We start from the raw sequence: 25,747 nt of genomic DNA, 5'->3' as shown, positions 1-25,747 counted from the left end.
CAGCAGCTCTGATTTTTTTAGCTCGGGCAATAGCAGCTCATGGTTTTAGATCCTAAAGGTCCCAGGTTCAATCCCTGTAAAAGGTACAGCCAAGGTCATTGTTAGATATGGATCCCGTTTTTGCATCCTCCTCCTTCTGCACCCTCAACTCAGCCTTCTGTTTCTCCTGCTGCCCCCTATGCCAGAAACCCTTTTCCTGGCCCTGTCAGCTACATACTGAGTATGGAAGTATGACAGACACACCCAGAGGCTCCAGCTGAGACTGGGTACGCTGCACAGACACAGTAAGGACAGACCCTGCCCCAGAAGAGGTTGCATTCTAAATTGGCAAAGGTGGGAGGGGAAGCCGCGACACAGAGAAGGGACTTGCCCAAGGCTGTACAGTGGGTCAGTAGCAGAGCTGGCAGCCAGAGATTTGCCTTCACCTCCCTCCCTCTCCCGCCGGTGTTCTCCTCCTGTGGCTCTTGCCTTCACTCAGTTGAAAGGGCCTGGTTTTGCTCTCAGTTATACCAGTATATTCCCCCCGAAATCCATGGAGCTGCAGAGACAGAACTGAGAGCAGAACCTCTCCCTGTGCTCTCTGGCACAAGGAATCATCATCTCTAGTCGTTTCGCGAAGTTCCATGCACATCTTTGATGCTTCTGGGGAAACTGAGGCAGGAGACAGCTCAGTGACTTGCCCAGCCCCACAAAGCAAGTCAGTGGCAAAGCCAGCATCCTGAATCCTTACCAGAGCTGCTTTAACTACAAGACCAGCCTTCTGTTTTCCCTACTTGCCCTCGTAGATGGAGCACCCATTGCAACCACCTGCAGGGGTTATGCACCTGGGATGCAGAGAATGCACCTGAAGAGCTGATTGGGAGGTAGCAAAGGGGATGAAAGAGGAGATTCTCTCCCTGGCTCGGTACCATCTGGCATTTGCCATCAAGAGCTAGTGCAAGAGTCATAACAACCGATCCCTCCTTCGTTCCCATTCTGTGCAAACAGTCCACAGGAAATACCCAATTGTCACCCACCAGCAGGATAAATATTTGAGGAAGGAACACACTGTTTTGGGGTCAAACAAGCTGCCGAGCATGTGAAGGGAACATGTTTATAACACACCCTGGGGAATGGCTGACTGGATACAAAGTTCTCTGTTGCCCTCTACTGGCCCAGGGGCAGGGACACCGCAGCGAGACCTGTTTGAAAGGCAGGGAAAGCTGTGCGACACAATTATTCCTAGAGCACAGGACACCGAGTGGGAGAGAATCGCTGCTCCCAAGAGCTTAACTCCTCAATAGACAAGACAGGCAAAGGGTGGGAGGGGAAACTGAGGCACAGAGCGAGGCAGTGACTTGCCTATGGCCACACATCAAGGGTAGCACAGCTGGGACTAAACCCAGGTTCCCAACCCAGGTGCACTACCCACTGGGCCGAGCTGGGCCTCCTACACATGGCCAGCAAAAAGGAAAAATCACTGAGCATTGCAGGAAGAGGGTTGCCAAGGCAGGCCAGCAGCAAAGAGCAGATCATGCCACCAGACTAGTATTCAAAGGGTCTCAGGATCAGATGCCACGCCCCTGGCTGCACTGGGGACCTGCCTGGTGAAAGGCATCAGCCATAAGACTGGAGGGGCAGAGGGAAGAACTAGCGCTCGTCTCCCATACGCCATGGAGATGAGCAGGTTGTCAAACAGAGCTCGGCCCCCACGCAGCAGCATTATGGCCTTTAAAACCCGCTGCCTCTGTTTAAGCAACTGCCTCTGGCTCCAGCAGCGCGGGTGGCAGAGAGCCCCGCACTGAGCCATGTCTGAACGGCTGTCTCCTCACCAGGGGGCAGCTCTGCACTTTGGTTAGATTTGCTCCCTGCCCCCCCTAAAGGAAAAGCATCAGGGGGCCCCCCACTGAATACGCCTGTGCGCAGCAAGGCTAGACTAACCTCAGGCAACTGCAGTGTGTGTTATAAAACCAGGCTTGTCAGCTAAGCTCCTTCATGATCCCCTGGACACACCATCTCCCTGCCCAGCTTTCTTCTTGCCCATTTCAAAGCCAATGCAGCTGGATGTATGGAGAAATAGTCCAGCTTGGCTGAGCAACAGATCTCAGCTGTGTGGTAGATCCCCCAGACTCAGGAATCCACCCATCCAGCTGTGCAGTAGATCTCCATCCCAGTAGGAAACCTTCTCTAACCTTTGATCTTTCCAGGGGGCCCAATACTTCCAGAACTACATAAACAAATCAATGCTGGGTACTTGGAAGCCAAGAATCGGAAGGCAAAGTCCAGTGCCTGCTAAATAGAAACCTATAGTTGGAGTCAAAGCACTGTGGGGTTATAACCTTAAAAGACGGCCAGACCCACTGGTGTAGAGCCAGCCACGTGCATTGCCTGCCCTTGCTGCCCGCCACTTATAAGCCCTTTGCTGTACACCACCCTCTGTGCACTCAGGCGTATCTGAGTGCCAGTCAGGGACAGCTGCATTCCGCTGGCAAGGACCCAAAGCCGGGAGGAGGGGGGCCGTGCTGGGGGACAGGCCCTGCATGTTCAGGTAGTTCCGACCCCTGCCAGCTGCCGGTGAAGCGGCGTATGTGCCTTTGCCAGGGACTCATCTGGCTTTGCAAACTGTTCCAACAAGAACGCAACTACAGAGCTAAAAAAAAAAAAAGTCTCTCCATGGCTGCACATTGCTTACACCTGCTGCAACCACAGATGGATTGTCTCCCTTAAAACTATCCCCTCCCTCAAATAAACATCAGTACTGATGGGGAGAAATAATCCCCAGAGGGGCACGATCCTTCACCAAGGACATCATCTCTTAGTGCCCAACCAACATCATGGCCCCATCACACAGGGCACTGCACAGATACACAGTGAGAGACGGTTCCTGCTGTCTAGTAGCCAAGACAGCCAGAGAGGACCGTCATCTCCATTTGATGGGGTGGGGGGGGCCTGTGGCACTAAGCAGTCATGCCCAAGGTCACCCAGAGAGTCTGTGGCAGAGCTGGGGGTTGACTACAGGTCTCCTGAGTCACAGTCCAGTGCCTCTCACATAGCCTCTTCCCTTCCTCTCTGTGCAAAAGACAGCATGGAGTCCTCTGACCCCAAGGGGCCACACAGGGGCCACAGGACCCCAAGGGGCCACAGGACCTCACACCTGTCTTGCCAGCCTCATGCTTGAGCCCTTTGCTGAGACTGCTACTTAGCAGAAGATACAGCCCTTATCGCCCCCGAGACGTAACCTGCCCTTTGACGTCGCTCTGCCTGGAGGGCGCCACGGTGCACTCCAGTTAAGGAGCTCATTAAAACAATCTGCAGCTCTTTGAGCACCAGAGACAGTTCAAGGGATGCGGGGGGACTCCCCCAGAGCAGTCACTTGAATCCCTCCTGTCATGCCCCCCTCCCCGGTTCCAAGCACTGGGCTCCGTCAGCTGACAGGCTGGGTTGAGCCGGGGGAAGGTAGGTGACGTGCCCAGGACTGAGGAAGGGGTTTGTGCAGGGAGCGCACTGACTGGAGGTCTCCAGTGAGACAGAAAGGAGGAGGGGTGCTTGTGATGTGCCCCCGCAAGGGCCATGGGAGAAGGGGAAATCCCCTAGTTCCTAGCACAAGTCACCTCCCTCTCCGAGCCATGGAGCACGAGCAGTCAGCACTGCTGTTTGCGTATCTGCTTGGAGGGATCCAGTGCCAAGTGCCAATCAGAATTTGCCCCTATAACTATCACAGGAGTTTGGTAAAAGACCGAGCTGGGCTTGGCTTCATTCCCTAGCCAGGGCCTTTGCGCTTTACTGGTAATACCAAGAGTTTGCCCTTCTCGAGAGCCTCCTATCCAAAGGCCTTCCTTTGCAAATGGTTAAGTAAGCCTCACAACACCTGTGAGAGAGGGAAGCATTATCCCCATTTTACCAAAAGGGAAACTGAGGCAGAGAACAATTTAAAGGACTTGCCCAAAGTCACAGAGGAGGCTGGAGTAGAACCTAATTCCACTAACTCCCAGGCACAGGTGTTAAGGCCAGAAGGAACCATCATGACGATCTAGTCTGGCCTTCTACAGAACACAGGGCAGAGAATTCACCCTGTGCTTTAGCCACAAGAGTATCTTTCTTTCCTGAGCTACTCAATCAGACTCCATCCCCAAGAGGGGGATGAGCAGAGACAGCAAGAAGCTACAGCTCACCTACAGCTTTACAGAGGGTTTTAGCTAATGGAGCCACTCCATGTAGTGGTGGTGGGAACGGGGAAGAGTCCGTTCTTTAATCTCTCTCTCTGCAGAAGATATTGAATTTAGATTAGACTTAATCTGCAGCCAGCCAGTGAGCTAGACCCAGAGTATGTGAAGCAGGCAGTCCAGGCCCAGCTGTAACACATACACAAAAAGGTTTCATGCTGACCTTTAAACTTTGTACGAGTCATGGAAAGATAAGAGCCTTTATCCTCTTAGCAGCAGCTTACACAACCCCAAGCACTGCGAGGAGGCATGTGAGAAGATCCGGCTGGCGGTCATGTGCCTATACTGGCAGACCGCCCATTGCCCAGAACAGGTACCTACCCTGGCAGAGGATTTGTGAGAGGAGCGGGATCTGCAAGCCAGCCGACAAAAGCCAACTGAGATCCAGCGGCTGGGTGTCGAAGCCAGACAAATTCCGACTGGAAATAAGGGGCAAGTTTTTTCCCAGGGAGGTGATTAACCATTGCAGCCACTGATCTAGGGACATGGCGGATTCTCTGTCACTTGGTGCCCAGACGTCTCTCTAAGTGATCCATTCTGTCTCAGCCAGAGGTGCAGGAATCATGGGGGGAGGGTCTCTGGCCGGTGCTAGGCAGGAGGTCAGACAAGATGATCCCAACTGTCCCTTCTGGTCTTAATATCTATGCAACACATGAGGAGGCAAGGACTAGACACGGGGCTGAACCATAGGCACCGACTTCTGCTCCTGCCGGTGGGTGCTCGACCCCTCTTTGCCCCCGCCCCCTCCCTGGAGGGGAAATCCCTCCCCTCCAGCCCCTTTCCCCAAAGTCTCCACCCCCTCCCTGCCCCTATTCCGACTCCTTCCCCAAATCCCCGCCCCGGCCCTGCCTCTTCCCTGCCTCCTTCCCTGAGTGCGCCACGATTCCGCTCCTCACACAAGTACAAGTGCCGAGCCTGGCACCGATGGGGGCTATAGAGAATTGGTGACATCGAAATCACCCCTCCTGCGCAGACTCAAAAACCAGGCAGACCCGAACTGCCAGGCCTGCCCCCTACTGTCCTGCTTCCCAGGGCCACCTTCTGCTGGTTGACACCTAGCCAGCCCAGGAAGGACAGTGCCTGGGTGCTAGGGGAGGGGCAGAGCTAGTTCTCAGAAGCAGGCAGGGGAGATCTACCCATTAATATGGACAGATTTGAAGAGGAAGCAGCCGTAGGCTGGGCAGGGATACAGAACAGGCCCAGTTACCCCTGGAAACCAGAACCATGGCTCCACCCACATCCCGGGCTCTCTGTTGGTAGCGTTGCCATACCAACCAGGCTGGGCGTGCCACCTGTGCCGGGTCAGGAACAGCTGTGCTTTTGGTGGGTCCCTCTGCAGCCAGAACTAGTGTTACTGCTCGGTGATAGGAAGGCTGGCCCATTCCTGCAGCCATGAACATCGTCCTTTCCAGGTAAGGCGGGCCGGGGTCCAGCTGCTTGGGGGTGTCCTTTCCCTGTGTCCCCCTCCCATGGAGCCTGCTGGGGAAGAAGCTTGCAGCGAGTGGCGGGAAGCTCCCCTGAGACACATAGGGGCATTACAGTGAGTGAGGACAGCTTGTCTGGGTGGACAGAGCAGCAGGCTGGGAGCGAAAAGATCTGGGTTCTCGTCCCACCTGATGTAAGCCGCTTAACGTGACCTCCGCTTTCCCCTCTGTGAAATAGGTGCAATGATACTGACCTAGCTTCACAGGGCAGGCTCAGTTCAGCCACATTTCTGAAATGCATCAAGGTCCCCTCCGAGATTTTGCTGTACACCCCAACAATGGGAAGGAGGAGCCTGGAGATTTAAAGGCACATAGTGGGAGGTGGCCATTAATTTCACTACAGCCCAAGGCATTCTCACAGGGAAAGCCTGTGTTGCAATCAGTGGGTGTGACTGTAGCTCATGTAGCCTGCAAAGCAAACTAGCTTCAATCTAGCTCGCTCACCCGGTACCTGTGAAGCTGCAACAGCCTGGGCTTCAGCCCAGACTGTACAAACCCACCTGGAACCAAGGGTAATTACTTGTGCAGCCAACCCACGATGGCGCCTGAACTGACCACAGCTTCATTGCTCTGGTATCAAGTAGCTAGATGAACGTTAGCTCGGGTCTATCCATTCGAGCTGCAGTCTCCCCCCGGCCCGATGCAGTGAACACAGACCCTTATGCACAGAGCACAGTAGAAGGTGGGGGGCGGTTTGCATGGCAAGGACCTGGAGAATGGGGATATTTTAGCACAGCGGCTGTCGTCTAAGACGTTTGGAGAACCCTGGGAAATAAACGTGAACTATCTACAAAGCTCAGGGGCGGCCTGTAGCCGTGAAGTAGTCAATAGACTTGTAACTGGAAATGTTACTTGTGTTCTGGTGTCCCTGAGCTGACCTACGGGCCAAGGGCCACAGCTGTCTCTGCACAACTCACCACTTCGTATGCTCACCCCCGCAACCCACAATTGTCATGGTCACTCACCCTTACAAACGGTAAACGAGACCTACGCTCCTTCAACTAGCATCGTTTGGCTCTCCAGGCACAAGTGATGGCGCACTAACGAGGGAAGCCGGATGTCTGAAAACACGGCCCTAAGCATTTGCATCAAGCTCGCGAGGGGCAATGAAGACGCAGCTTTGGCGAAGGGCTCTCACCTACAGCTGCAGATAGCAATCCTAAGGAGAAGTGGAGCAAGACAAACATCCTCTATATGTAGCCAATGTTTAAGAACTGTGTAAAGCAGCAGCAACTTCTGGAAACTTTGCATCTGCTGGAGCTGTTAGACTATGATAACAAACATACACTGAAGTGTATTGGAGCCAGATGTCTGACAGCAGGACTAAAGCCAAGATCCAGCCTATATGCCGGGGCTCAAGCAAGAGAACAGAAAACACTGGGTCCCTAGAGATTCCCAGGCTGCTGGAGGCAGGAGTCTGGCTGTAACTTACTTCCCCCTCCAGCACTACTGCCAAGGTGAGAGGATCTGGCAGAAAGCCTCCTTCTCCCTTCCCCACCAGCACCCTGCTACCAGACCTGGCAGAGCCATGTGCCCCATGTGGTCCAGGGAGAGCTCAGGCCAGGCTGCAAAGTGCCCTATCACGGCGTCCCCAAAAGCATACAGCTCTCAGTAGCTTGGATGACTTCTGCTGAAGGCCACACCCACTTAAGGTTTCACTATTAGGGACCTGTTCCTTTTTCCTAGCACATGTGAACGCAAAGGAGTGTGTTTCCAAGGCTTGAGTCACGTCAGGCAGCAGCTCCCAGGCCATGGCCCATCACTAGCAGCCCTCTGCAGAATTAAAATGCGCAAACTAGCGCTCATCCACGTCTTGGTTGTCACAATGCGTTTTGGATGAGAAATGGAAACAAAATTTTTCCACGAGACTTGTCATGTTGGTCAAAATATTCCAGTTCTGGACAAACAATCGGAACTGAAAACTTTTCAGGTTTTTGGAAAAATGAAACATTTGACTAAAAGCCATTTAACTCCCTCCCTCCCCCCCCCCCCACAAATTGGCTTGCAAAAACTGAATAATTTTTGGTTTTCAGTTTTATTGAAAAACCCGAAACTCTTTAAGGGGAAATTTGGGGGTGGGGTGGGGGGGACCAAGAAAATGTTTCCAATTCTCCACAAAATTTATTGGCATTTTTCAGCCTGCTCTAGTGGGGAGTAGCAGACAGGGACAGAGTGGATGGATCCCTGAGTCTCTCTCTCTCTCTCTCTCTCACACACACACTGTGGTTTGTGGAATGCAAACACTGGAGAACCTTGGGTGTATGTCTTACGGCATAGCCCACTTGGGAAACATGGATGAGCAAGGTGTTATCGTGGAAGGAGAGCCAGGCAGAAGTTAGAGAGAAAAGGGTTGAGGAGGGCTAGGTCCCTCCTACCAATTCAAGGTGTTCCCCACAACATATCTAGTATTTCATCCAGTCCTATTTGGGCTTCCCACCAGTTCTCTGGTGGACCACCGCAGCTTGGGAGAACATCCAACTGTCAGGAAATATTTCCAGATATTCAGCCTACATTTCTCCAACTTGATTCCATCATCTTTAGGTTTTAATAGGGACCCCCTTCCCTTTGGATTTTGAGGGCCTCGATGTATTTACACTAAATAATTCTGCTCCTTTTGTAGGCTGTTACATCTCTCCTTCTCAGCCAAACTATGCACCTTTAAGCTCTTTCCATCTTTCCTCTTAAGTCAGTCTCTCTAGACCAGAGGTGGGCAAACTACGGCCTGCGGGACCCTCCTGCCTGGCACCTGAGCTCCTGGCCCGGGACGCTCGCTCCCAGCCTCTCCCCCACAGCCTCAGCTCACTGCGCCGCTGGCGCAATGCTCTGAGCGGCAGGGCTGCGAGCTCCTGGGGCAGCGCAGCTGCAGAGCCCAGCCTGACCCGGTCTCTGTGCTGCGCGGTGGCGATGGCATGGCTGGCTCCAGCCGGGCGGTGCAGCTGTAGCGCCACCAGCCATCGGTGCTCCAGGCAGCGCGGTAAGGGGGTAGGGATCAGGGAGGTTGGATAGAGGGCAGGGGAGTTCGGGGTGGTGGTCAGAGGGTGGGGGGGTGGATAGGGGTCAGGGCAGTCAGAGGGCGGGGAACAGGGGGATTGGATGGGGCAGGGTTCCTGGGGGCCAGTCAGGAATGAGAGAAGGGGTTGGCTGGGGCGGCGGGGGGCAGTCAGGGTCAGGGGACAGGGAGAAGGGGTGGTTGGATGGGGCAGGGGTCCTGGGGGGGGCCACCAGGAATGAGAGGGGGGTTGGATGGGGCGGCGGGAGGCAGGGGTTCCAGGGGCAGTCAGGGGACAGGGAGCGGGGTGTGTGCGGATGGGGCAGGGGTCCCGGGGGGGGGGCTGTCAGGGAACGAGGGTGGGGGGCAGACAGGGGGTGGGGGCCAGGCCATGACCCCCTCCCCTAAGCGGCCCTCCATACAATTTCCAAAACCCAATGCGGCCCTCAGGCCAAAAAGTTTGCCTGCCCCTGCTCTAGCCCCTGCTCATTTCACTGGCCGTGTCTTTGAACTCCCTCCAGTTCGTTGCTCTGGTCCTCTAAGGAGGAGCCCACAACTGACTGCTGTAAAATCACGCTGCAAACGTGACTGGCTACACCACACAGAAGAGACAGAAAGGCCATGGGGCAGCACTCTGTTTAGTGACTTTATTCATTGCAGCAAGCCTGGGAGGAGTGGGCATAGTCCCACCGTTGCCTAAAGCAGCAAACGCTCTCGAGAGCCAGCACTGTTTGCAAATGATTTATTTTCAACATGAGGTCGGGGAAGGCACTTAACTACAGCTCTGAGCCTTGAGAAATGTAAGGCCCCCTGGTCTTTTGTGGCAATGAGTCAAGCTCACATGATGGAGACCAACAGGCTTCATTAGATGATGCACAGCTGCAGCACTCTTGGCAGAGCTGCTGGGAGAACTAGACACATAGGCAGACTGCAGCTGTATCTTTCCATTAATACCGCTCTTAAAAGAATTTAGGAAGGTCTTACACTGATAGCTTGGGGATTTGGGTTTCTAGATGGGATGAAGTGGCGCGGATTTGAAGTTTATGAAAGGAGCATTCAATAATCGGCTTAAGCCCACCAGTACCGTACAGGGCAATGCAGCTGGGAGATGTGTCAAGAACGACTGTGAGCGGAGCGGAGTTTAGCACGGCTCCCAATGGCTCAAGGGGAGGCTTGTTTTTAGCTAGCCTGGAACAGTTGCTGTCTATTGACCGGGAGGGTCTAGGTTCGAGTCTCAACGGTTGTACTATGCAGATCACATACATGCCAGATGAGCCCATCCAGCCGCACAGTGTGGGGCTCGGCTGCCCCAAAGGGCAGCCACACAATGCCAAATATCAGACCCCTAAAAGCCAGGCTACACCAAGAGGCAATTCTTCAGCCACCCAGCCTCCTTTTCATGGGAGCACTTTTGTATCTCAAATAAACTGCACGTGCAAGTAGCAGCACTAGAGAGGCTACCTATCCTGCTAGCATGTCATCCCAGTGCTAAGACGTGCACCCAGAATATATCTGCAGGTGCAAAATCTGCAAAATTGGCACCTCCATGGTTTTAGGTGGGTACAAACTGTACCAGCAAACAGGGAGACCTGGGTGAAAGTGTATCCCCCAAATGAGGAAACTGTGCCATGAAATGGCGCTCCCCAAACCTTGCAATAGTTTAGTCAGGGCTGCTTTTAAGGGCAGGCAAATGGGGCGGTTGCCTCGGGTGCCAACTTCCACGGGGTTCGCCATAATGCTGTGCCTCTCAGACCTTTTTTCCCACCTCAGCTGATTGGCCACCAGGGTGGGCAGGTTGCTTGTTTTTGAGGGGGGGCAGGGGGGGGAGAAGAGGGTGATTTTTTTTTCCTCTTGGCCACTCAGGGCGGAAGGGGAAAATGGGGCACTGAAAACATTTCCCACCCTTGCCGGCAAAACTCCTAGCATAGGGCCTGGGTTTAGCCGATCCACATTACTTTTGACAGTGCTGTGATGGACAATGGGCTGCTCTGTAATAATTTAGGACTCCTATATGTTTGTTTGACTGTGATTAGGGTGTGCTGCCGGATGAAAACCTGGGGTGCATTTAAGAGGCTGACTGCACATAGGCAGGAAAGATACAGTGGCTTCAGATAGCCACCCAGCGGCTGACACGTCGGAGAGAATGAAAGGGCCATTGGCTCCGTTGTCCTACTTCTGTCCACCAAAGAGAACCAAAAAGCCCAGGGATACAAGTCAGTCTCCTGAGGGAGGGGGCACTTGTCAGGGGGCTGTTCAGGGAACACCCACAGACACACACCAAGTTGCCTGAAGTGCTAGGCCATCCTGGGCTCCTCTCATAGGTTGGGCTTATTCAGACCCTTTTTCTCTTATGCTTTGCTTTATTCCTGCTCTTAAGATTAACCCTTCAGACTTTGGTCACTGTGGATCTCTGCTCGTAGACTCCCGCAGGGAAGAACTGCAGCTGGTCCTGCTGAGAAAGCACGAGTGATCCACAGAGTGCTGTAGCTCGGGTCTTGGTCTCCAAGCAGGACAATCACGCGATTCCACCCAGGAGAGAGAAAGGCATGAGGCCTGACACCTGAGGGGGGGAGTGCTCAGATGATACATCTATACAGCGATAAACCTATGGCACCACGTCTCAGAGCCCAGCCCAGCGGATTCAGGCTTGCAGGGCCCAGGCTGCAGGACTAAAAAGGCTCTGAGACCCTCTCCCTTCATAGGCACTCAGACTGTGGGCTCCAGTGTCTACATAGCAGTTTTACAGCCCCGCAGCCGGAGCCCCACAAGGCTGAATCAACTGACCCGGGCCAGCCACTACCATGCCACGGGTCTTTTATTGCAGCATAGACCGAGACCAGAGAGGAGACGGGCACAGCGAGCCCTGGAACTGTGACATAGCCCATTATGGAATCCCTTAAAACCATGCTTGCCCCTGTGCTGGAACACCTCAATCACCTATCCCATGAGGACCAGCACTGTCATGGGGAGGTCATTTTCAAAGCAAGAGAAGGCACTGTGGGATGGAGATAAGGAGACGGGATGAACTGACTCATTGGGAACCATTATGGACTGAAACAGCCAAACAATACGGCTGGACAAAAAACCCAAATCTTGCTCCTACACGTTACAACCAACTCTCGCAACTGATGCTTGTAAAATGTTTGGGACAGCTTTTGGGTCTAGTTGCAAGCTCAAGACATTCTGAACAGCAGCATCTGACACAGGGCCCGGATGTGACCTCCTACTGGGAAACTGCTCCCACTGTTTCGAAGGCAGTCTCCACAAGTGGTCCAACATTTCAAGTTTACAGTTGTCACCGTAGGCTCTTGGGTAACAAACCCTTCAGCCTGATTTATTGAATTTCTGACTTGGGTTGTTCCTTTTGTGGTTGACCAACAATAGACACCTGAGACCCAAGAGAGAGAGAGAGAGAGTGTGTGTGTGTGTGTGTGTGTGCGTGCACATGCACTGAGCAGTCAGGTGCACAGTTCTCCAATCTGTGCATGCAAATGCCCCATTCCATACATATGAAGGTGGGGTTCTGATGCACACACAAGAGAAATCCTGCAAAACTCTGGGCTCAAGTTTCTAAAGTCGGGTCATACCAGCATTGATGGTGAACTAACCCAACATGTGGCTCGTCTCTTCCCTACCCAGAGATAGCCAAGTGAGGATCATGGAGAACACAGTAGCCAACGCAGAGAAATATTTCGGCCAGTTCTGCACGCTGATGGCCTCCTACGCCAGGAAGACAGCCAAGCTGCGGGACAAGTCAGATCTCCTGGTGAAGCAGCTCATCGACTATGCGAACACCGAGAACCCTGAGCTGCGAAGCACCATGAAGAACTTTGCTGAGGAGCTGGCCAAAGTGCAGGACTACAGGCAGGCAGAGGTAAGGAGCTGCCTAGCCCCCGCAACACTGACTATGCCAGGAGTGTGATCACAGCTAGGGAGGCACAATCTGACCATAGTCATGGGACTTCACGTTGAGGGAGCAATGGACCTGTATGTGAGCAATACAGGAAACAGTAAATATTTCATTGTCTGTCGATATACTGTGCTAGTGTAACCCACACACCGTCTGGGTGTGGTGCTCTGTCCCATCTAGTGGCACCGAGACCACTTAGAGATTAAGGAGTCTGCTCTACAGCCTTAGCTAGAAGCCACGTGGCTTTTAGCTCATGCAGTAGAGCAGGGGTGGCCAACCTGAGCCTGAGAAGGAGCCAGAATTTACCAATGTACATTGCCAAAGAGCCACAGGAATACGTCAACGGCCTCCGGCTCAGCTCGCCCCCTCCCCCCCGCTCCCAGCAGCTCCCACCCACCGGCAGCCTCACCGATCAGTGCCTCCCCCTCCCAATCAGCTGTTTCATGGGGTGCAGGAGACACTGGGGGGGAGGAGCGAGGGCATAGCAGGCTCAGGGCAGGGGGCGGGAAGGGGTGGAGGGGGGCAGGGCCTGTAGCAGAGCCAGGGGTTGAACAGTGAGCACCCCCCCAGCACGTTGGAAAGTTGGTGCCTGTAGCTCCAGCCCGGGAGTCGGTGCCTACACAAGGAGCCGCAGATTAACTTCTGAAGAGCCGCATGTGGCTCCGGCCACCCCTGCAGTAGAGACTCACGCACTAAGTTCCAGAGGTCCCAGATTCGATCCTGCCCGCCGACAACCGGGGTCTGTCAGTGTTACACTAGCAACTAGTGTCCTGTCCTAGGATGGCCGGGCTCATTGCTGCTTTCCCTGTTCAGTGGCTGAGGGTGTTGATCTGTGCAGTCTTCCTGGTCCTTTCCAGCCTGGAAGGGAGGAACCAAGCTAAGAAGGAAGAACTTTAGGGGTGAATCTATCCCTTATCCAAGCTGACAAGCTCTGCGTCATCCCCCAATTTCTGCTTCTGAGGAGATTATGGAACATTCTTTGGTTACTATTTGGGGAGGATTCACCCTCTTCCATATCTCGCTGTGCCTTTTGCATTAGGGAAGTGGCAGTGGGTTAGAGGGCCTTTCGCCTCTCAGGTGTCTGGTTCGAATCCAGCTCCGGTCAGCAGCATTTTAGTGTTGCCATCTGATGGATGTTCAGGGGCCTGCACGGAACATGTCCATGGCTGCCAGCCCGGTTCCTGTTTTGAGGTCCCTGCTGTAATTGGTGGTGTCGACAGAGCAAGGACTGAATGATCTGGATCCCTTGAGGTGATGACAGAGCAGAGGGCAATTGCAGTGACATTGCTTGGTGGCTAGAGGCTATCAGCCTGCCCTGTTTGTACCGAGTACATTATATCCCCGCCGTACTGCATGTGTGACTTTCCCCTTTAGGTGGAGAGACTGGAAACGAAGGTTGTGGAGCCACTGAAACGGTACGGAGTCCAGCTCAAGCAGACACAGGTAAGTGCCATACCATGGTAACCCTGCCACATCCCGTAGCCAGCCGGCCGTGCCAGCCTTGTAACAAACGCACGTATCTCATCTCCTAGGCAGAGATCAAGAGGTTCAACAAAGTCCGAAACAATGAGATAAAGCAACTGGAGAAACTGGAGAGACTGCGGCAGAAGTTGCCCTCAGACCGACACACACTCGTATCCTTTATGCCACGTTACAAAACCTGAGAGGCGCAGAGTTAGCACTTGGTTTGGCAGCCTGCAGCACTGGCTGATCAGTAACGCAGAGGTAGGAAGTCAGGGCTCAGCGGCTTATGTTTCATTGTGGTTTCTTCCGAACGTTCCACAGAATCTGTTGGTAACCGACCTGCGTCAGGAAACCACCCACCCCAGTAAGGGAAAACCCAGACTGTTGTAAACTAACCACAGGCTTCCCTGGGAACTAGCCGGAGCTCAGAGAAATGAGACGCATGCAATGGGATTGCGGGACAGGTGATGAGCCGCCAATTCCACCTCCCCCCAACCACTTCCTTATCAAGCTGCAGACGTGAAAGGGGAGATTTCACACGTGCTACATTTTGACACCAATCTGGTCACACGCATCTCAAATTCGTTCCCAGGCCCACATTCTGCACATAAATCTTGGAGGGCTCAGCTGCTAACTAGTCTAAGTGCTTCCCCCCATATCAGCCCTCACTGAATGGTGTGTGAATGGGAAATAGGGTAATGTTCCTTTCCAAAATAGCCCTCCTTCCCCCCCAACCAGGGAAACGCACCTTATTATATTGTTTGCTGTAGCTATGTTGGTCCCAGGATATGAGAAAGGTAAGGCAGGTGAGGCAATACCTTTTATTGGACCAACTTCTGTTGGTGGAACAAGTGGAACAAGCTTTCGAGCTACACAGAGCTCTTTCCCAGGTCTGGAGAAGACAGCCAGAATGTCTCAACTAAACGCAAGGAGGGTCAGTTTGTAACCCGGATCTGAAGAACAGCTCTGTGCCAGCTCGAAGACTTGTCCCTGCTCCCGACAGAAGTTGTTGCAATAAAAGATATTACCTCACCCACCTTGTCTCTCTCATGTTATGTCAGACTTTCTGGGCGAGACACCTTTTCAAAGGGATCATCGCCACAGCTCAAGAGATTTCCCTCTGCCTGGCAGAAATATTTTAAACAAGTAACCCCTTCCGCAGCTTTTCCAAAGAAGGCAATTCTCAGCTGAAAGTCCCAAAGATTCTCAAGGGGGAAAGAAGTAACTGGATATCTTTGTGTAGGCCCAGCTTCTCTGGAAACAAAACACTGCATCCAGGGACTAGCATGGGCTCTCCCCAGAAGGGTTGGATGTCACTCTCTCTTGTAGATTCACAGCAGTACCATGCTGATTGGGGACCACACGGCCCCCCAGCTCAGCTTCCTACACGGGGCAACATAAAGGCTCACGCTCCCCTAGGGTCCTGTCTCCAAGAGGCCTGGTGCAAAAAGCACTCAGGTTTGTGCTCCTCATTTGCACACGCACAGAGTTGCTTGACACTTTTTGAATTTCAATGCCATTTTTCATGGGGGAGGGGGAGGCAGGGGGGAATCAAATTTCAGTGCAAAACCTGGCAGATTTTCAACTCTATTTTTCCATGAACGTTTGTGGGTTTTCCACCTGCTACAGAGGTAGCTGGAGGTTTGTGAGTTTCCCAAAAAACTCATTGAATTTTTTTTTGGGGGGGGGAGGGAGGGGGAGGACAGTAAAAACATTTTTTAAAAAAGGTCATGATTTTGACTGGTTTCTCTACCAGCTCTGTAGGTGCTTTAAGGGCAAGAGCTCCTACAAAGCAGTTGTTTGCACTGACAGGTAGCCTCCCTCCACTGAGATCACCCCCTATGTGGCAATATTAGGGTGACAATATTTCCCAAAGGGAAAACAGGACACCGTGTGGGGCTAACCCAGGCTCCCCCCCTCCCCCCGCTGTGAGGTTGGGGATGCTGAAACCATGACTGTCCTCCCCCCCCCCACAAGGCTTGGGTCCCTGGAACCCTGCCTGCCCCCCGTGTAAGGCTGGGTTCACTGGAACCCTGCCCCACCCCACAAGAGGTTGGGGTTGCAGGAACCTTACCTGCCCCTCTCCCCCACAAGAGGCAGCTGCTGTTCGCTGCAGGCTTGGCTTGTTGCTCCCGCTCCCCGTGTGAGCCCTGCCTCCTCCCCCCCTCCACAAGGGGCTGGCATCTCCACTCACCCTCGCCCCACAAATTCCCCCGCACCCCACTTTTTTGACAAACGTGAGCATTTGTCCCGTTTGCTCTTGCCAACTGATCCAATTGCCAAGAGTAAAAACAGGACAAATGCCCACTACTGCCAGAAAAGTTGGGACAGCCGGGACAGGGCTTAAAAAAGGGACTGTCCCGGCCAAAACGGGACATATGGGCACCTTAGGCAATAAGTTGTTGTGTTCCTTCCGGCCGGGCTGATACGCTGGTCTGACTGGCACTATTTCAAAGGCACAGGCAAAGCTCAGCCCCTGTTTTATAGGGTGAGTAATTGTCATGTTTGCCCCGGGGTGAAAATCCTCTTTCAGAAATGCAATCAGGACAGTCAGTGTAAGAACACAAGATTCCTTCCTGCCCACAAGCATCTGACTAGAACTGCTCAGTTCAGATAGTTATTCTGGGCTCAGCTGCTCACACAGATACCAGCACAAGGATCAGTGTGTCTATAAACTCTCCCCGTCTCATCACATTGTTCCTTGACTATTGCCGTCAGTCCCAGGTAAGCACAAATTCCTCTGGGCATAATATTTGTCCTGTGCCCAAGATCTAATTTCAAGCAATGGACAGTAAAAGATTGTCAGGATAAAGCACAGGTGAGTGCTAAAGAGACACGCTTGACCCAGGGCAGGAGAGAACATTCTTAACTCCTCCCCCCCTTGTGGTATTTATAACACAGCATGGTGTGCAGTCAAGACCCAATTCTTTCCAATAGCACCAGGAACTGGAATCCGGCTTTTTCTCCCATCCTGGGTTGTATTGTTGGTTTAAGCTGTAAGCACACTGGAGCAAGGACTCTCTCTTACTGGTCAAAAGTTCTCTGTGAAAACAGGTTTTTTGATGGAAAATTGGGTTTTCAGTTACACCACATTTTTGGTGAAGTGTCTGCATTCTGCAGAAAATTTAGACTTTGTCAAAACAATCAAAAACGTTTTGGCTGAAAATTTTCAGGGTTTTTTTTTTTTTTTTTTTAAATGAAAAGTCAAAATTCTCCTTACCCCCCCATCAATATTGCAACCACCTCCCCTCTTCCCACACACGTGCAGAGCCTAGCACAATGGCACCTGATCTCAGCTGGCGCTGCTAGTAGGGATTCATTTATCACGTGCCCTGTTTAGACCAGCGCCATTGACGTCAGTGGATTGACACCAGCGGGAGAGGAGAATTGGGCCTGAGGTCTCAGCAAGAATGCGCAGTGGACACATTAGCCCTGAGTTGCCCCTGTGTACTCAGAAGTGTGTGCAGCATGACAGTAAAGGGTTAACGTTTGGATGCATCGCCTGCCAGGGGTGGGTGGATGCTTACCCTACAGTTTTGTATTCAAAGGAGAAAAAAAGAATGACTGAACACCACAAAGCGTTGAAATCCACCCACCCTGCCAGCCAGCTTTTTCCCTACCTGAGATCCCCCCACTAATGCAGGCTTTATTTCACCTCCCAGCTGCTTTTCTTATCAACACACTGATGCGCCATGCTCCGCTGGTCCAGATTTTACGCCACATGTTTAGTACCTGAAATAGCCCTGGCATAAGTCTCATCCATTTTCCTGTAATGACATTCAGCGCTGATGGATTCGCTCCTTTCCTCCTCTCTCTCTAGCTGCAGGAGGGATGTCGTGCAAGCTAGAGAATCTTTTGTACTAGAAGGGAAAATCATGGTAGGGCTCCCTGAGGGTGTCTGCCACCATGGAGATGCATCTCATCCCCCTCAACATGCCCACAAGAAACTTCCTTCTGACTGCATATTCTGCACTTTCCAGCCACCTCCCTCGCCTAGAGGAACCACCACTGGGTAGTTTATAACACTTAGTTCTCACATAGGGCTTTTCCACTGTAGATCTCAAAGTACTTTACCAAAGAAAGTCAGTCTCATTATCCCCATTTTACAAGCTGAAACAACTCAGGGAAACTGAGGCACAAAGAAGGGGGGAAGTGACTTGACCAAGATCACACAGCAAGTCAGTGACAGACCAGGAAGAGAACCCAGGTGTCCTGACGCTCAGTCTCCAGCTTTAGCAACTAACTCAGCATTCAGAAGGAAGATGTAACCTATCCTAGAAATAGAAAAGGAAGACCTGACTCGTGATGCCCTGACCCCTCCACAGACATTGCCAGTTCAGGACCCAATAGCACCCCATAAGAAGCTTTAAGAAACATACGAACTAGAAGCAACCCTGCTGCTGTAAGAGCAAATATTCTCTGCATTGTACTTCTGTAGCTTAATTTACGTTGACTAAGGATACACGCAGGAGGCCAGGTGTCAGCTCCTTACAAGCAGAATTCAAGGCTTACTCAGCAGGTGGGCTTATGAATGTGCAAGAACAAACTGGGCTCCACATTCGCCCCTGGCACCTATCTGGTCATGTGCATGTGCAAATGTGTCAACTTGGGTGCCTGGGTGTGGCCAGTGCACACACAAAACAGGTCTCTGCTTTTTAAAATTCAGGCCCTATGACTATCTGCACCTTCTGTTTGTTCCCCATCTGAAGAGGGAAACGACTGCAAAGTCATATACAGAGAATTAGGGGGAAATCATAGGCAGACGAGGAATAAGCAGTAGGAGCAGATGAACTCTTAGAAAACTAAGATCCTACGGTCACGTTAAACCCCCGGCTGATAAAAATCACAGGGAGGGGACACGTACAGAACATATATGCCATATAGGCTGAATTGGTTCTCAAGGAAAAGGGCCAAGTAAACCCCAGCTGTCACTCTGCCAATTTCAGTGGAGCTCCCTAGGGATGAATTTGGCCTAGATCTCACAAAGGTTTTCATAGGGCTTTACGCTTATGAAACTATCACCACAATAAGGCACGTTGGGCCATGGGTCTGTTCCCCCATGAAGCATGCATGCCCTACTGCCCTCTGCTGGATAATGTCAGGCCTGTTAAAAAGCACACACATATATCACCATCAAGTGGTGAAACAGAACAGGGATCTAAGCAGGTGTATACATCAGAGAGAGATCACGTCAGCCCCAGTGTGGCTGCAGCCCCAGGAGACAGACACTGGGTGAGTTTCAAAAGAAACCATTTACCTGATCGTGCAATGGGAACCTAAAAGGTTTCCTGTTCTGCACCCCGTGCTCAACCAAAGCAAGCCAGCGTCAGACCCAGGAGAGTTTGGATTCTGTGATGGATGCAGGATCGGGCCCTTGAACACAATATTGGACCGAGGCATTTACACGGTAGTAAGGCGAACACTTCCTTTCTAAGGTTGCTCATTGTAAGCCCAAACATTGCTCCACAAGCATTAATCCCAGGGCTGCTTTATAACAAGGGTTTACCAGGGCACGGTCATTCCCCCAACCACCTCCACACTGGGACAGGGAGGCTTATGGATTTGACGGATGGGGGATCTTGCACAGTAACCATGTCTGGGTCTCATTGCTGGTCCCAGTGCTGCAGTTCCTCTGGCCTGTCTACCCACCTTAAGGCTCTAATGCTCCCCGTTACCAGAGTATCTGAGCACTTCACAATCTTGAATGTATTTATCCTCACAACCCCCTGGGAGGTAGGGCAGTACTATTGTCCCCACTGTACAGATAGGGAACTGAGGCACAGAGAAGATAGAGGACGTGCCCAAGGTCTCAGGAAGTCTGTGGCACAGCAGGGAAGTGCACCCTGGTTTCCAGGATCTAGGCTTGTGCCCTAACTGCTGGACCATGCTTCCTCTCTGAAGGCCCAGTCTTGTAATTCTATACTCTGCTCCCACCGAGCTGCCTTTGCTCCCCGACGCCCATGCAGTTAACCCCTTCTGGAGCTGAAGGAACAGCGTAGGCACCATATGATGCTGTGCTTCCCTTGGGATTTTTCTCAGGCTGTCTCAAATGTGCACAAAGCCTCAGTAGATGCCAGCCGCGCCACCCAGCAGCTCGAGGAAACCATCGACGAGTTCCAGAAACAGAAACTGAAAGACATCCAGGTAAAGTGTGCTGTGAAGGGTTCAGAAAAGAGCTACAAGAAAAATTCAAGGTCTGAGAAACCTGCCCGACAGTGAAAGACTAAATCTATGTAGCTTCTCAAAGAGAAGGTTCAGAGCAGACAGAGCAAACAGACAAAGGCATAGCAAGATCTTGTGACTACAAGTTGACGTTAGGTAAATTCAAACTAGAAATAAGTTGCATGTTTTTTCTAAACTCTGAGGGTAATTTTAACCATTGGAACACATTAGCTAGGAATGTGGTCAACTCTCCATCCCTTGAAGCCTTTAAATCAAGACCGGACATTTCTTTCTGAAAGATTTGCTCTAGCTCAGACAGAAGTGCTGGCTTTGGCGCAGGAATCTCTGGGTGAGGTTCTCTGGCCTGCGTTGCAGGAGGTCAGACTAGAAGATGATCACAATGGTCCCTTGTCTTAAAAATCCCTATGTCCCCCCAGGTCTCAGCTGGCTCTGTTTGATCTGGGGAATAAAGGCTTTTAGGAGCAGTTTTGATGGTACAGTGACCTCACTTTGGAGTTGGGGTTCATTCCTCCTCATTTCCCCACCCGTTTCCTTTCTAGTCTCTCACTGCAGCCACCATCCATATGGTCAAAGCAAAGCAAATGGAACTGCCTCCAGAGCCCCATGATGCCACTCCTTAACTGGCCAAAGGGGGCGCCCTTAAGTGCCGTCAATGCTGGGGAAGAGGGCAGGTACTTGGTGATTTCAGTACATGACTCGTCTTTCAAGGGGTTTTGATAATTAGGAGCAGGAAAGGGCTGACCCGTGTTACACCCCACCCCCACATTCCTTTCTTGCAGAAGATTTTCTCGGACTTTGTCACCATCGAGATGGTTTTCCACGCCAAGGCTCTCGAGGTCTATTCCAGCGCCTTCCAGAACCTGGACAATTATGACTTCGAAAGAGATATGGAGGTACGCGGGTTGGAAATGCACTGTTCTACTAGAACACTTGTACAGCCAGGTCGATCGGCAGAGCTTAAAACATGTTGCCAACAGGAAAGGAATCCCTAACACCTCTTAGAAGTAGGTATCATCATCCCCAATATACAGATGGGGAAACTGAGGCACCCGGCAGTGACATGACTTGTGACCTTGGATGTTAACTCTGTGGAAGAGAACCCAGGAGTCCTGAGTCCCAGCCCCAGTTTTGGCCACTGGATCAAGACTCACTAGATCAGATGTAACCTCCCCCCACCCGCCCAGCCGGAGTACAGCACATCACTCATGTGCATGTGTTATTCACAAGGAGATACGGTTTTAATGAGCAGTTTGTATTTCTGAGGCACCTGTAATTTTCCATCACACGGGATCATCTCAGATAAAAAAGCCTCATCGAGTCCATCCCTCTACAAGAAGATACACCCCACATTAACCCAGTACAATGCCAGCTCTGCATGTGTATTGTTCAAGCACTTGCACACTTCTGGCCTAACCCAAGGGATGCTTAGTGGCCGATTGTGTCCAGCCTGTAAGCGGGCGCGCAGGGCACAAGGCACCTTCCCCTTCATGCGGGCATCATGCACAGATGCAGCAAGGACTATGAAGGAGCCAGGGTCCTGGTCCGACCCCAGCCAGCAATGGAGGGAAGAGCACACAGCTTCTTAAAGGCTAGTGGCAAGTGCCCACCCCCGATGCAAGCCAATGCCTTTGGTTTGATTAAATCAAGCTGAGTTTGCCAACTCTCTCTCCCAGCTGTTTTGCATCTGCTCCCGATTTAGCCCTGTGTGCTAGTTATACCTAGAGCAGCTAGGGAAGTCCCAGAAACCGAGCTCACACAGTTCCCTTGGCTAGCTTGCGTTTATTCACTGCACTTTTACGCAAGAGACACCCGCGCGCACGCCAGGGCTTCGTCTACAGCTGGCATTGACCCTCACCGTTGGTGTGTCGCCTTGCTAGGATTTCAGAGCGAAGATCCACATTGCTTCTGGAAACTACGATGCCAGGCCAATGAGCGCCACACACCCTTCCTCCACCCTGCCATGGTCCGCCAACAGCCAGGTGAGAGAGACGCAGCAACACGGTCGTGTCCTATTAGGATTTTGGCCTTGGATTAGAGCCCGAGGCCGCCCCCCCCCATCCCAGTGCTCAAAGAAAGTAAATTCAAACCACTTGGCGGGTGGGGGGGAGAAGTGACCCCTGAAGAGGAGAGCGGCTGTCACCACTTCCAAAGCTGAGCTCATGGAGATTGAAGGGGGCCAAAGTGCCACCCACTTACTCCCAGACTAACATTGGAGTCATTGCTGATTGGCTGTTTTCTCTAGGTGTCTCCCTCCCTCGCAGTCTCCTTCCCTGTCCCCCTACTCCTTTCCTTTTCTTTCTGTTTAGCTGAGCCCCTCCTAGCTCAGACTCTAGCACCAGAAGGAACCATCATGACCATCTAGTCTGGCCTCCTGCGCATCACAGGCCACAGAACCTAACACCCCCCTCCCACTTCTATGGTAGCCCCTAACCTCTGGCTGAGTTACTGAAAGTCCTCAAATCTTGGTTTAAAGACAAAAAGTTACAGAGAATCCACCATTTCCTCTAGTTTAAACCTGCAAGTGACCCCTGCCCCAAGCTTCAGAGGAAGGCAAAAAACCTAGGATGTCTGCCAATGTGACCTAGGGGGAGATTCCTTCCCAATTATGGCAATCTGTTAGACCTTGAACATGTGAGCAAGACCCACCAGCCAGACACCTACGGAAGAATTCTCTGTAGTAACTCAGAGCCCTCCCCATCTAGTGTCCCATCTCCAGCTGTTGGAAATACTTGATGATAGCAGTCACGGATGGGCCACGTGCCATTGTAGGCAATTGCAACATAAACTTATCAAGGTCAGTCTTAAAACAGGTTAGTTTTTTTGCCCCCGCGATCTCTTTGGAAGGTTGTTCCACAACTTCACTCCTCTGATGCTTAGAAACCTTTGTCTAATTTCAAGCCTACATTTATTGATGACCCGTTTATATCCATTTGTTCTTGTGCCAACATTGGCCCTTAACTTAAACAACTCCTCTCCCTCCCTGGTGTTTATCCCTTGGATGTATTTGTAGACAGCAGTCAGATCTCCTCTCAGCTTTTCTTTTGTTAGGCTAAATAAACCAAGCTTCTTAAGTCTCCTCTCATAAGGCAGGTTCCCCATTCCTCTGATCATCCTAGTAGCCCTTCTCTGTTACTCCTCCCCTCCCCCCAAAAATAATCGTGGCATTAACGTGACATTTGTCATTACATTGCTCACTGTACTTGTGTGTTCTACCCCTTCCCCCAACCTCTGTCTGTCTTGTCTTGTCTCTCTAGTTTGTCAGCTCTTCTGGCAGGGAACTTCTCCTGTTCTGTGTTTGGGCAGCACCTAGCACAATGGGGCCTGTTCTTGGTTGGTCCTTGGGCACTACGGCAGTAAACATGGTTAATAACAACAGTGTACCCAGTTATGGAGTATTTGGCCCAAGGAGCCCAGCTGAACAGTATTTGGGGAACTGGCATAAATTAGGCTCCTTTTAGAACCGATTTTGAAAGTTACAAATAAGGAGGAAGGACATTAAACAGCTCCTGCCTTGTTTACCAAAATATAAACCATCTGCTATTAAAAAGCACCAAGACAAGCAGCTTGGCATATGACGATCAGGAAATGTCACACAGTGAAAAAGGTCCAGGAAATGTAAACAAATACTTAACATATACATGCTTAGAAAATATTATTTTGTAGCAAAACCATGAGCAACTAAGAACTTCACGGAGGTCACTGAGTTGTGGAGACATTTGGGGTTCTTTTATCTAGCTAAACCCCAAACTTGTCCAAGTTCACCCCAGCCCATTTGACACAGCTCTAGCTAAGATCAGAGATCGGCCTGCTCATGATAGTTTGAATCACAGTTTTTCTTGAATGGGAAACATTTATTAAGACAAAAACAGATTCCTACACAGCTCAAGTTCCAGCATGGATTGCTTTTGTTTACCAGGGCCTACACCCTGGCTAGAAGTCTGTGCAGCAGAGTCAGATAACGGCTGGATCATGTAACTAAGTAAATATAGCACTGTAGGCCCAAGTATCAATGTTCACATTCAGATCTAAGTTTCCCCAAAGTCTGAGGGGTGTTTTAGATCTGGGGTTTTCGCTTAGGTCCCCTCTTACTGGTAGCCTGAAAGTCAGATTTCAGGCTCACTGGTGCAATTCTGGAGTTACCTCACTAAAGGAAACCTATAGCAGAATAGAGGAGATCAGAGATCAAAATGGTAGGCTGCATAATGGCTTTCTACATCTTCATTTCTAGAGCGTTCGGAGCACTCTACAGAGGCAAGAAGACAGTGACGAAGACTCTGAAGAGAACATAGTGCAGGATTTCAGCAATCCAGAATATGCACAGATTAGGCGGTAATTGGACAGTGGGATTAACCAGCCACACTCATGAGAGCTGGATGTATTTATTCCTAATTCCACTGTATCTACCCTTATTGAACCTTAGATTTTCCATGAATGCAAGGAACTCCCAATGAGGTTCTTAAGCCATTTGGAGCCTATGTAAATGCATTGTTCCCAAGCACTGAGGTGGATCTAATTCGGAGACTGATTCTTAGTACTAGAGGGGAACCAAAAGGCTTATTTGCAAGTTGAACATCCTCTGGGAAAGCATGTGGGGTGGACTGTCTGTTGGCATGACTCTGTGTTATTACAAACCAGCAACAGACCTCAGGTTACATGACATCGTGCATGTACATCATGCCCTGAACGAGTGAGTTCCATATGAACAAACAAAACCCGCTGGCTGAAGTTTGGGAAAGCAAACTTGTACCCAACTCCCAGGAACAGTATCCTCTGGGGGATGCATCTCCCACAACTGGGTGGGATTTCTGAAGAAACAAAACCCTCATCTACTCAAAATAGCCACTTTAAAGGCAGGTATGAATCTCTCACCAATCAGATGAGTAAGAATCACAGCTCACTTCCAACTAATGTATGTCGTCTTCTTTACAGAGTTCTGTCTATAAGTCTTTCCAATGGGCACATCCCAGTAGCATGCAGGATACCAATGTTACACTGTAGGATATTGATGATGTCAGAAGTATAATTTCATTTTCCCACTACTTTAATTTTACCTACTGATTAATTAAGAGTGTAAATATGATTAGCTCAGAGGGCGTTACCATGTAGTTGTCAGTCATTTGCTCTTTGCCGTAATTGGCTATTTCCATGTGACATAATAAACAGTCATTTTATTTGTGCCCTCATTTATTTTAGTGTGGGTGAAAGGTACCAGATTGCTGGCCCTGGAGAATGAAGGCCTCTGGGTATCTCCATGGCAGCTACAGCTTGGGCAGCATCAGTGCAAGTTTTTCCTCATGTGCCCACCAGCATTCTCCAGCCCTGAGTCCTGTCTCAATGGCCTAGTCAGTCCTTGGCCTCTCTTCTGTGACTGCTAGCTAGGGGGCCAATTACTGCCCATTGTTGGGGTGTTTTTTCTGACAAGGGCCTCTGTCAACTAGGAACTGGACTGAGACCATCACCACCACCACCCTAGGTGCTGTACTGACATTTAATTCAATGCATGCTTTCTTTACTG

General features: G+C 51.2%; 1 protein-coding gene across 1 annotated transcript; it reads left to right on the top strand.

Annotated features, from left to right (window-relative positions):
* The first annotated feature begins 5,504 nt into the window (after positions 1–5,504).
* Positions 5,505–25,415, top strand: CIBAR2 (CBY1 interacting BAR domain containing 2). Its single transcript, XM_054048522.1, has 9 exons — positions 5,505–5,614; positions 12,315–12,549; positions 13,960–14,028; positions 14,118–14,219; positions 16,768–16,773; positions 20,089–20,193; positions 21,012–21,125; positions 22,110–22,211; positions 24,461–25,415. The coding sequence occupies exons 1-9, from the start codon at positions 5,595–5,597 to the stop codon at positions 24,563–24,565; spliced, it is 858 nt and encodes a 285-aa protein (XP_053904497.1). The 5' UTR covers positions 5,505–5,594; the 3' UTR covers positions 24,566–25,415.
* Positions 25,416–25,747: the final 332 nt, after the last annotated feature.

The sequence above is a fragment of the Malaclemys terrapin genome, chromosome 14 (genome assembly GCF_027887155.1).
Source record: "Malaclemys terrapin pileata isolate rMalTer1 chromosome 14, rMalTer1.hap1, whole genome shotgun sequence".
In the NCBI taxonomy this organism is placed as follows: Eukaryota; Metazoa; Chordata; order Testudines; family Emydidae; genus Malaclemys; species Malaclemys terrapin.
Note: the sequence above shows the minus strand (reverse complement) of the source record. Positions and strands in the feature narration are given on the sequence as shown.

Excerpts from the sequence above, each read along its gene's own strand:
- CIBAR2 (XM_054048522.1), top strand. The coding sequence starts at position 5,595 with ATGAACATCGTCCTTTCCAG. Across the intron at positions 5,615-12,314 it reads ATGAACATCGTCCTTTCCAG|AGATAGCCAAGTGAGGATCA; the intron begins GTAAGGCGGGCC and ends TTCCCTACCCAG. Across the intron at positions 22,212-24,460 it reads CATGGTCCGCCAACAGCCAG|AGCGTTCGGAGCACTCTACA; the intron begins GTGAGAGAGACG and ends CTTCATTTCTAG.